We start from the raw sequence: 13,265 nt of genomic DNA, 5'->3' as shown, positions 1-13,265 counted from the left end.
GCCTCTTGTGCTAACCATTTTCAGCAACACAACGTGTGACACTTGCTGCATGAAAACGTTTACTAACCGCTGATCTACCCCTCCAATATCCTCTTGGGCTATAATAAATCAATTCCATTATTTTAATAATCGGTTGATTAATTACCGGCCCCTAACACTAGTTTACCTTTCATCGCAGATCTTACCAACCATTTAGCTAATGGTTCTCTGAAAGATTTTTTTTAATGGAATTTAACGAGTGAATCAATATATGAAGTTTTTGTTTCTATTATATATACATCCATAACAAACAAATATATGAAGTTTTTATTTATAGTATATATACATCCATAACAGAAACAAAAATATTATATACATACAAGAGAGAAACAAATATATAAAGTGTTTGTTTATAGTATGTGTACATACAAAACAGAAGCAAAAATATTACGAAGTTCATGTTAGTCTGCATACATATTTGGTGGGGGGGGTGTCTTGGCTCATGTGAGTTCGATGTATATACCCAGCTAATTGCACTGTTTACTACACATGTCTATTTGTGTCTATGTGTACATGTCAGTCTAACGAACGTAATGTTACTGATGTACCAGTGTTTATTGATGCCAGTCTCACACTGTGGGGGTGCAAGTAGGGATCTAATATCCATAAACAAGAATTAAAACATAGAAAACGCAAATGAGATTATTCCGTTTTTTTGTAGAACTGAAGCAAATTGAATCTTTTTTTTAATAATGAAAAACAGTTTGTAAGACATACATGTCAATATCGTATTTTCCTTTTCCAATAGCCAAATTATCAGTGTGCGTTTTTTCCTCCACATACCCTAAATGACCCCCATATGGATAAAACAACTGTAAGACACTACAATAATCATCTTCGGAATCCATGTTTTGCACTGGAATAGTTAAGGAGTAAGACTTCTCTCTCTCTCTCTCTCTCATACACACACACACACATGCAAGCATTCTAATACACACACACATGCACGCATGCACACACATCAGAATGCACATAAACACCGGCTTTACAAGAGCTGAGTAGCTTACTTATGACAGTAAAGCAGCTAGTCGCTCTGATAAAATCGTCTACTTAAAATATGCAATTGGTGAATTACTAACGATTTCTATCAATTGTTCAAAATTAGGCACCTTGTTTCCGATAGACAAATTTAGAGCACTCTGTATTCTGAACTGCTTTTGTTCACATGGAACATTATGGCGTCTAAAGCAGACAAAGTCAAGTGTAACAGTGTCAGCGTTTGTTGTTTTAACATAAATGGTGTGCTGTGTATTAATGTACATTCCTACAACTACTTCCGACGTGATTTCAAGACCTGTTATAACGGCCAATTGCTGCTCCAAAACGTCACATATTGACTGACCTCTTCGAGTTAGGGGATGTCGAATAGGCCCAATGCGTTCGTCTACTCCGGTAAGTGGCGATTAAGACGTTGACAATTAATATTTATTTTTTGGTGTGGGAGGGATGGCTTACTTTCCAACCAGGATATATTAAAAGCGTATTTTCAGTATTCATGGCAAAATTGTTACAAAAATTATACGTTTTTACACAAATGTTTTATATTAATATTGAATATTACTAGTATAATTATATGTATGAGCCTTTAATGGCACGAATGACAAGTCACGTATGTCCTCGCTGTGGCGAAATAGAATTTCGGACCCCCTCCAACACACATCGTCTTTTAGTTATGTGTTACGTATCGCGCTATCGCGGTACGTTCCGAAATAAAATTAAATGCCGTTAGGAGCCACGATGGTTCAATGAACTCGTTACCGAAATGGTTAGGATTCGACAAATTGCGGGGGGGGGGGTACTTTGTGGTGCGTCCTTGGGCATGACACGTTACTCATACTGCCTAGGCGACTTAATAACGTCACACAGATATTTCTGTCAAAACCATGTGTTAGACACATGATAGGAAATCCTATTATTTGTTCCTATTTGCCTTTATTTCGGTTATTCATTCTGTTTATAATTCATTTTTGTGTTTGTTGCGGCTATTAACATTGCCTGTAACAATTTGTGCTTATGCAGCTGGATTGGACAAAATCCAGGTTTACCCGTTGTAATTTTCAAACATTCTTTTAATCTTATTGCTGTATGTTAAGTTTCTTGTTGTTTCGAAAGGAAAACACACACACGCAACAAGAACAACAACAATATGTCAACAACAAACAGAACAACAAAAACAGCCCACATCTCAGGATAGCATTCGTTATTTTTAACATCCTTTATAATTGAATGGTGGAAACTTTGTGAAGTGAAACTGAGTTTACTTTTAGACTAGACAACCAAAATAAATCAATAATACAACTTTACCTCATTTTTCTGTCATTCAGCATCTTGTAGAGTTTTAGAGTCATTTTAAAAGATTTGGCTTTTGGCTTTACCGAATTATCAGCCATGTTAACCTCTGTTGATTTTCGTTTCCAATTTTCAATTTTACATTTTCTGCTTAAGTTTCTTTGCAATGAAATTTGCAAAATAAACTGAATATGATTTCAAGATGTTAAAAAATGGTAGGGACAAGGAATCTTTCAGTGTTACTTCAAGTAGTAGAAAATAATTTAAATTTAATTGGATAAATAAAACGACGAATTTCATCATATATCTTGTGTTAGGACAAGTAAAAAAAAAAAAACAACAATGAGTTTTACAGATATATCAGCTTTTGTAAACCTTGAAAAATATCATATGACAAGAAAAGACACCAAAATACAAACAACTAAAAAAAAATGCACGAAAGATGTCAACACGAAAGATGAAGATACCAAAATAATCATAGAGGTAATCCCAATTTGAAAGTAATCAAACATTTACTCAATGCCAATAGAGGTAATACCAATTTTAAAGCAATCAAACATTTACTCAACGCTGATAGAGGTAATCCCAATTTGAAAGTAATCAAACATTTACTCAATGCCGATAGAGGTAATCCCAATTTGAAAGTAATCAAACATTTACTCAATGCCGATAGAGGTAATCCCAGTTTGAAAGTAATCAAACATTTACTCAATCCTGATAGAGGTAACCAAAATTTGAAAGTAATCAAACATTTACTTAATGCCGATAGAGGTAATCCCAATTTTAAAGCAATCAAACGCCGATAGAGGTAGTCTCAATTTCTAAGATGTTTTCAATATTGATAGAGGCAATCCCAATTTGAAAGTAATCAAACATTTACTCAATGCCGATAGAGGTAGTCTCAATTTCTAACATTTAGTCAGTATTGATAGAGGTAATCCCAGTTTGAATGGTAAAAGTGCAGGGAAATATATTCTTCAGCTGATGTCAGTTAATCGTCTTTCAACAAACTGTCAAATCTTTCATTTGGAAGGGACTTTCTTTTATATTAAAACGCCTGACAATGATTTGCAAATATTACCAGCACCAGAATTAACAAGGATTTCATATATCTTGATTTGTTTTATATCCAATTTTGCTAACCTATCAGTTAATCGCTCCCATGTATAACTTTGTTTGCTCCATTTGCATTAGTTATGTTTAGTTTTTCTTCAAACTGTTCAGATTATGTTGATTAATTGATCAGACTTTGTTCGCGTTTCCCGATCGTACTCTGCGCGTGTAACGAAGTGCTACTGTTTTATACCAAAATCTGAGTTATTCGCTTTTGGAGTTGCCTTTTTCCAAAGATAAATTTGTGCTATTGAAATTATGGAAATAAAATGGTGTTTCCTAATGTATAGCTTTTATTGTGCTTCTAAGCAAGAATAAATTGCAGAAAATGCAAGGAAACAAAATAATTTGAAAAATCTTTTACATGATGCGATAGATACACATGTTCAAAACAGAAGTCATTGATGTGATAGATAAATAGACAAGTTAAACAGAAGTTATTGATGTGATACAGTGATGGATAAGTTAAACAGAAGTTATTGATGTGATAGATAAATGGACAAGTTAAACAGAAGTTATTGATGTGATAGATAAATGGACAAGTTAAACAGAAGTTATTGATGTGATAGATAAATGGACAAGTTAAACAGAAGTTATTGATGTGATACATTGATGGACAAGTTAAACAGAAATTATTGATGTGATAGATAAATGGGCAAGTTAAACAGAAGTTATTAATGTGATACAAAGATGGACAGGTTAAACAGAAGTCATTGATGTGATACCTAGTTGGACAACTTAAACAGAAGTTATTGATGTGATAGATAGATGGACAAGTTAAACAGAAATTATTGATGTGAAAGGTAAATGGAAAAGTTAAACAGAAGTTATGAATGTGATACAAAGATGGACAAGTTAAACAGAAGTTATTGATGTCATACATAGTTGGACAAATTAAACAGAAGTTATTGATATAATAGAAACACGTGTTCAGACAGAGGTTAATGATACTGTACATCTGGGAAATAATTTTAGTCAAACTTAAACCGAAGTTGCTGAATACGTAGTGAAAATGTTGGACCGAAAAACACCCCAAAAACATTCACTAGAAACTAATGACGTGTTCATGTATCGGAGGAAAGGAAGATTCGGCACGGTCGATAATTTAATACGTAAGTAATAGATCAGCATTATAGAATAGATAAGTAGATAATTTTTGGTCATTCCCTTTCTCGCCCTCTTTATATATGTTGGTCCAAATTCTCGTGGGGAACGTAAGTATATTATAGTATATTACACTATTTCATAATTTATATTTTTAAGAGACTATTTCAGACATTCAAGAATGCAATATTATTCTAACCATCTTATCACTGCAGATGTCAAATAAAAGTAACCCCCATACGATAACTCTGCTGGAAGGACTCGTATCACTTTACAGGGACGGAACTCTAACCGACGTCGTACTTGTCTCAGGAGACTCCAAGATCCCGTGCCACAGAGTAGTTTTGGCCGCAAGCAGTCCGTACTTTAGGTAAATTAACCTAACTTTGATCTTTTGAACATGAACACATGAATGAGTTGGATGTTCGAAAAATAGAGCACAGCAGATAAAGGTATGTGTGGTTACGTTTGCAAAACACGTAAGTATGGGTTGTATGTGTGGTTACGTTTACAAAACACATAAGTTTGGGTTGTATGTGTGGTTACGTTTGCAAAACATATAAGTTTGGGTCGTATGTGTGGTTACGTATGGAAATACATAAGTTCAGGTCGTATGTGTGGCTACGTTAGCAAAACACATAAGTTTGGGTCGTATGTGTGGTTACTTTTGAAAACATAAGTTTGGGTCGTATGTGTGGTTACGTTTGCAAAACACAATTTCGGGTCGTATGTGGTTACGTTTGCAAAACACATAAGTTTGGGTCGTATGTGTGGTTACGTTTGCAAAACACATAAGTTTGGGTCGTATGTGTGGTTACGTTTGGAAATACATAAGTTCGGGTCGTATGTGTGGCTACGTTAGCAAAACACATAAGTTTGGGTCGTATGTGTGGTTACTTTTGAAAACACATAAGTTTGGGTCGTATGTGTGGTTACGTTTGCAAAACACATAATTTCGGGTCGTATGTGTGGTTACGTTTGCAAAACACATAAGTTTGGGTCGCATGTGTGGTTACGTTTGCAAAACACATAAGTTTGGGTCGTATGTGCGGTTACGCTTGCAAAACACATAAGTTCGGTTCGTATGTGTGGTTACGTTTCCAAAACACATAAGTTCGGATCACGTGCACAAGGAGCGTACTTAATAGTATTTTGGATAGTGAAGTGCGCTATAAATAGCCCACCCCACCCCAGAAAACCCCCAAATAGGAATACACAATCATGTACCACAGTAATATTTAATTTGTATCAATAAGCCCAATGAACCCAAATGAGCAACATATACTCGTATAACATCATGTTGGAACTCCTCGCCTTGTTCATTCAAGGTGAATACGAAGACATACTTCACAAGGGGATGGCATGATTTTGCGAAATATAGTTTATCAGTGTAGTTCAAGTCACGTTTAGCACTCGCAATCGGTACAAAATCTCACCATTACCATGACAGGATACGATTATGAGTATTACAGAGTACTTGGACTACGATTATTATAGGCGAGTAGTACGGAGTACTTGGACTACGATTATTCTAGGCGAGTAGCACGGAGTACTTGGGCTACGAATATTATAGGATTAGCAACACGGAGTACTTAGACTACGATTATACTAGGAGAGTAGCACGAGTACTTGGACTACGAATGTTCTAGGTGAGTAGTACGGAGTACTTGGACCACTGATTTCTGATGGATAGATCTAGTTAGTTGTAGTCCTGAACGTGAGCAATGAGCGATGCTTTCTTGTAGCAATACTGGTTTGTATCTATGCTTTGTGGGTAGTACATTTACATTATGATTTTCCTAAAATACGCTCAATATATCAAGTATACACATTGTTCGTTCACCAGTAAACCATATCACCCTTTAAACTGATTTCATGTCATCATCTAAAAATGTAAATGGCTTTCAATTGCCCATTTCCGGTCGGTTTGCAGTCGTCAACATGTGGTTGTTTAGTGTTACTCACTCTCTAGTCGGGTAACAGTTGCCCATTTCCGGTAGGCTTTAAGTCTCCCACCTATGGTCGTCAAGAAGTCGTCCATCAGTGGCGGATCTGTAGTTTCTCATGTATGGTCGTTAAGCAGTCGTCTATCTGTGGTCGACATGCAGTCTCTCAGATGTGTTTCGTTGGCATGCTTGGTTGGTTAGCGGTTGCCTATCTGCAGTCGGCTTGCAATATAACATCGTTGGTTGGTTAGCTGTTGTGCATCGACAGTCGCCAATCTGTGAGTGGTTGGTAAACGCCTATTTGTGTCTCATTAGCAGTCGTCAATTTACGTTCCTTTACATATATTTAAACATGGCCCTTCGAGACAAGTATTTGCTCGATGAAGAATCACTGATATGATTATTTCGCTATAAGGACTTAGAAAAAGGTGACTGTTCAACAAAAGAGAGCGCTACATGGAGGTTATATTTCGAGCAAACAATGAGAATTGCTTGACATACGCTTACTCTGCTAATAAACTATATAACTGTTCCCGTCTGAAGCTAGTACTAATATTAGTGCCCTTACTCGTTCCTCGTGGACAGCGTACTAACATGAGCATATACGTGTTAATGGAGCAAGCCGGGTGTGATTCACACCCGGCGCTCTTTTAGCCTAACAATAACAGTTTAAACATATTCCTTGCATATAATCCAATAAATTGAGTAGTCCTCTTATTTAATACAGGAAGTATCGAAAATCATTGTAGAAATAGTTGTAAAATCTCGTTTACCTTTTTTAGCCGATATTTTCGTTTAGATCGTCCGCCATATTATTTCAAATAATGATTACTTCCGTTCTCAGCCTCGTTTGTTTATGTGCCATATAAGGACATTGACGCCTTATTTGGAAAGTTTAACAAATCGTAGTAAAAATATGGCGCCGTTTAGGTCAGAAATTCTTCGCATTAAAAGTAAATACGGTTTATCGGCAACTTTGAAATTTCACAAAGAAGCCATTATTCACCACTTGATTGATAATAACATAGCGTAGAATATCCAAATATGGTCTGGCAAGCTTTACGTAGAAAAGAGGTAACGGTGAGAGTCTCGCGTTATCTGTCATGGCGGACAGAATGAGGTTAGTGTAACCATGCCAATTTATTTTATCGTGTAAGGGCTTAATAAATTCAAAATAAGCCAAACGTCTTTCACAACATGATTATACTTATGTAGTTGATTCTACACTGTTCGTTTTTCTGACTTTAGTGATGATTTGTTTTGCTCCATTACATGATATGGGATCAGTTCGTAGCCTCAACCACAACAAATCAAGCTGAGGCTACGACATCGTAGCTAGTCTGAAGCCAGTAGAGAGCAATCAATACGTTTACCACTAAGCGGTAAGTGATGATATATTCAAAATCACTAGTTTTAAACTAGTACATCTGGCCTCAAGATTACAAGCCCGTCCAATCCCCCCCCCCACGTCAGATACGGACTGAATTCAAAATTATGACGTATGATGGGCTAGCGTCAAATTATCAGAGTTCCTTAAGCCGAGTCCGAGTTTTGAGTGTGCGAATGTTGTATAATCATCTGACCTTGTGGTCAAATTTAAAATAAATTGTTCATGCAAGCCTGATCAACCGATACTGTGGAGCATGCAATGATATAATGAAAACTCGATATTAATACGTCGACGGTAGAAAAATACTAAGCAGTCTAGACCGTTTGGTCGAATATTGAATTAACGGTGTTCATCACAATAATTTTAAGGGTTTCGGTGCATTTGTCGATTTAAAACCAACAACAGTGATCGGCATTTACCTACTCTAAAATTGTCTTAACCAGTCAAACTTGCGGACTTTTTCATTCCCAAGTTTAAAAAAATATTACCGGATGAGTCAAGGTATCAATAAAATAAAGATGTCATATCCATGGGAAGACGAATCAAAAGTCTTGTTGATCCTGTTATTATGAGTTTGTTCCCTTGATTAGCAGCTGTACATTGTATAAATATACCTCACTGTCTATATAATCTATGCATAAGTCACATATATATGAAAGTGGGCGTTTGGATGCACTGACTGTATTAATGATGGTAGTCACCCACTAATGCGGTTGATGCGAAGTCTCTGGACTTACTAACGGTTAGATGGTAATTCTTGACCCCCGTTTTCATCTTGGTTTCCATGGTCACAAGGCCGTAATATAATCGGCAAGGTCAAACACCCGATGAAATCCTTGACCTTTAGTCAAATTGCATGCAAAAAGTAAAGGTTAAAGGTTAAATGTTAAATTTACAATGGTTAACGGTTCTTTTTTGACATGTCTACAACATAATGTTTAAATATACTCAAATATTTCTAGTTAAACGCCAAAATCAAAACAAGATAGAAAAGAAAAATAAGATCGCCATTAATAGGTCCCACAACTTGCAGAGAATTAATACGTACGAATAAACCGAATTTGAACAGAACTGGCACTTAATGACTTGGATATTCACTTCGTAAGTCTTTGAAAGAGTATATATATTATGGCGGCATTAAAGCGCATAACACGTTACATTATCTACACAGATTTGTTCGAAATTGAAAATATGTTCATTGACCTCAATCCGACATCTTTCACGTTTGAAACTATAAAAAAGTTCTAAAAATTACAAAAATAAATTTGAAAAATAACAAAAGAGAAAGACAATTAAATTTACACAGATTTAACAGTTTCATAAATTATTGTGTGACACAAATGGGTAGGCAATAAAAGTTGGTCATGTTTAAATTCTCTCGATAGAGATCTTGAATCTGCTTGTTAGATTTTTAATTTTGCACAGTTTGTTGCCAGATAAAAGTGTGGTCGGAGTTAAAACACATCTATCATTGAGTATTTTTTAATGTCTTTTCTGCCTTATGTGCAACGTTTTACGTTTTGGGAATAAAGAGCGTAATGCATTTTATTTCATTTACCATACTACCAATGACATTTACGTCTATATAATATTGCTTGGAGGAGAAGCACATCAGGGCCGGATGGGAGGTGGGGTTTCCGGCCCCCTCCCCCCGGCTATAAAAAACAACGTACACAAACATACACACAGATGTACAATCGCTTGTCACTTGAAATTTGACCATCGTTCTATTATTGCGTACGTTTATTGGTTGTTACGCACACTATGAGTAAATAGACACATAAACCTTTACTTTGGTGCCCTTTCGAGAAATGTCTGGTCCTTTTTGAAATTTTGAACACCCACACACACATACACACACATTTAACCTGATCCGACCCTGCAATTGCAATATGCAACCGCAGTTTTGACAAATTACCTGTAGATGGTGCATAGTGCTGTATGCAAAATATCAAGTAATGCCATTTATGGACATGTACGTACAGATAATCGAAATTGTAGAAAGTGCAGTGCCAATTAAGAATCTGTGTAAATTTTGACTGTGGCCACCATAAAATTGTACTCGTTAATAGATTCATGAAATGAATCTTATCTAGTAATTAAATTACTTCACATTTGTTTTTATATTAATGCATCGAGTATCGACGCCTTCATTTTCTTTATCTAACTAGAAATGTTTGAATATATTTAACTGGTATATTATATAAATACCAAACACCTGTCTTTAACGTCTGAAACCACTGTAACCTTTGACATTTTAACATCCAAAACAGCCAAGGCAAAAACCTTCTTACATATTAGAAGGATCTAAGTCGTCACGGCTTTCTTCTTATTACGTACTATTTAATCGTAGAGAGCGATCACGGGCCCCGCTGTAAGAAACATCCGGGCCTCTCCTAGTTCTTGTTCAAACAAAAAATTTCTTTTATAACATTAAAATGTGTTGTTCGGGGATATATCCCCGGTTGCCCCCCCCCCCCCTTTGTCGGCCCTGATCGTACGGCAGGCAATATTATCCAGTGACGTAATAAAGCAATAATGAAATCAAATTTGGTCCATAAAGGGTATAAAAATATTTAATGTCGATTTCTTTTAAAACTGTTCTTCTAATATATTAAATAATAAGCTTTTTAATGTTGATACTAATTATACTTGAATACACTGAACTCATATAAATAATATATTTATTTTCAGAGCTATGTTCACAATACCGGTGAAGGAAAGCATCGGCGGTGAGGTCGAAATACACGACGTGGGGCCACAAACTCTCCAAGCAATTGTGAACTACTTATATACAGGGGAAATAACCCTAACAAACGAGAATGTGCAGGACATCTTCGTGGTTGCAACAATGTGGGAGTTACCGTCCATTGTTAACATGTGCGGAGAGCACATGTCTCAAGAGTTGTGTCTTTCTAACTGTGTTGACGTGTTTTCGTTCGCGTCACATTTTCTATGTCACGTACTTATGGAAACATCAAAGTCTTTCATTCTAGATCATTTCTCTGAAATAGTTTGTGACAATGACCGGCTGTTTAATTTGCCCATGCAGCAATTCCTAGAAGTTGTTGCCAACGACATGCTTTGTGTTTCCAGAGAGGAGGTTGTATATGAAGCCGTTATACGTTGGGTTCAGCAAGATGTAGAAAACAGAAAACAATATTTACCTGATCTCTTCCATGAAGTTCGACTTCCGTTGATTTCAGATGAGTTCATAGAAGGAACAATGAAGACTAAAAGTCTTTTGATGAACGACACGCGTTGCCGAGACAGGAATACCAGATTTACAGAACATCGCAATCTTTTAAAAAGATCAAGTCTTGATTGCATAGAATCTTTAACGAATCCGGAAGAGGACGCAGTAGGCGAGGAATTCTGCAACAGACCGCGGCTCGGAATGTATAATAGGAAGATGATTGTTTTCGCGGGAGGGGTGTTCGGTCCAGACGAAAGATCCTTTGGAGCATTTGACCCCAAAACGAAGTTTAACTATTTCAGTATCAAACCTCATCCCACTTTCGATTTTAAGTACAAGATCGAATTTTACCAGCTAGTTACCACAGAGGAAAATGAAATCTTTTTTATTGGAGGCATTTTCTTTGAGAGTTATCATTTCCAGGACTCTGGGCCAGCGTTAGCAGACGTCTTTCAGTACAGCATGAAGGATGTCAATTGGCTTAAAAGATCCAGAATGAATTCTCCAAGATGTTGTTTTTCCGCCTCCTGTACTGGAAGTCGGATTTACGTTTTGGGTGGAAAGGCTTCATATCCGAGAGGACAACCTCTTGACAGTCTCGAATGCTATATACAGGAAAAGGACGTCTGGCAACAACTGTCGTCTGCTCCTGTATCTTTGTATCGTCATTCAGCAACCATTTACAAAGACTGCATATTCGTTTTTGGAGGTATATGCGAAGAGCAATATATGGATACGGTTCTTAGGTACAGTATACAGTCAGATGAGTGGACTTTGGTCAAAACGGAAATGGTCAACACCAGGGCAGACTTTGCAGCTGTAGCATTTGAAGACAAGATTTATCTTGTTGGTGGGGCATCTGAGCATCAGAACAGTGTCTCTGTAGAAATCTACCACCCTGATCAAAACCGATGGACCTACGGAGAAGAATTTCCAGAGGAGAGAAAGAACTTCTGGGCAGTACTTATGGACGATTCTATTTATGTGTGTGGAGGTGTTCGGCATCTAGGACCTGTTCGAGGACGTAAATCTCGTCAGGTGGAAAGCAGGGATTTGTACCGATATGACATAGAAAAGAATAAATGGATCAAGGAAGTGAGACTGGTTCAATTCGGGATGTATCAAATATGTACAGTAGCGAACTTAAATGTGAAGTTTCTTCAAAAGAGTGACATGGTCAGTTCAGTTTGATTCGGCTTCGACATATTTCACCCAAAGTATGCAAGTAAAAATCACTATATCAGAAAAGTAAGGAATAAACATCACTTTTCCTTATTAACGTGTGCTGTTTTAGACGAGAATGTTCTTGTATGCTTCAGTATCCGTTATATCCAGCATGTGAAGTACTAGGCTGGTCTACTGTCTAAGGGTTCTTGAGAAAATTATGTTGCTTGTAGACTCAAAACCATCTGTTATGGAATCGACGAAATTGGCCATAAACGTCTCACTTGTGTTCTATATTCTGCGTCTTGTACAACTAATGATAAATCTTTTTAGTGTTTCTGAATAAAGGTTCCTTATTTTGTCCAGCATCAGAAAACTTTCAGATTTATGCATGATATAATGAACCGTTGTCTGCCAGAATGTTAATACTAGTTAATATTTGTGTCGTTTTACTCTTTTTGTGCCATAATTACTCGTATTTACTCAACTGCGAGCAACATAACCTGTATGCTGAATAATGTATCCGTTGTTGGCTCATAGAGTAAACTCTGATTTGCCGGTAGCTGAGGTGGTCTGATGATTAAGGCGTTTGACTCGTGAATTGATGGTTATGGTTTCGATTGTAACCATAAAACTGTCCAAGGTCTGAGCAAAGCTATCTCCTTCTCTCTCAAGCTGTCTTTGTATATATATATATATATATATATATATATATATATATATATATATATATATATATATATATATATATATATATATATATATATATATATATATATGTGTGTGTGTGTGTGTGTGTGTGTGTGTGTGACCTCAAAACTGTTAGCTTTCTTGAGTCACGTATAAGTAGACAAGTTGTTTACATGAATTGCACGCTAAGTAATATTCATTATTGATGATATTACTGATAAGTATGCAAATTTTTTCAAACTGATTGTGTCATTAAGTTTCAGTTGACGCTATTTTTTGGCATTGTTACTGTTAAAGACTTTTCTTGGCAGACTTTGTAATATGTACACCAAAA

At 36.3% G+C, this 13,265-nt stretch overlaps 1 protein-coding gene across 1 annotated transcript; it reads left to right on the top strand.

Annotated features, from left to right (window-relative positions):
• The first annotated feature begins 835 nt into the window (after positions 1-835).
• LOC149781037 (kelch-like protein 40) lies at positions 836-12,679 on the top strand. The gene is made up of 3 exons (XM_089936455.1): positions 836-911; positions 4,761-4,915; positions 10,576-12,679. The coding sequence occupies exons 2-3, from the start codon at positions 4,761-4,763 to the stop codon at positions 12,266-12,268; spliced, it is 1,848 nt and encodes a 615-aa protein (XP_089792581.1). The 5' UTR covers positions 836-911; the 3' UTR covers positions 12,269-12,679.
• The last annotated feature ends 586 nt before the right edge of the window (positions 12,680-13,265 follow it).

The sequence above is a fragment of the Sinohyriopsis cumingii genome, chromosome 16 (assembly GCF_028554795.1).
Source record: "Sinohyriopsis cumingii isolate HCF-2022 chromosome 16, ASM2855479v2, whole genome shotgun sequence".
NCBI classification, from domain to species: Eukaryota; Metazoa; Mollusca; class Bivalvia; order Unionida; family Unionidae; genus Sinohyriopsis; species Sinohyriopsis cumingii.
Note: the sequence above shows the minus strand (reverse complement) of the source record. Positions and strands in the feature narration are given on the sequence as shown.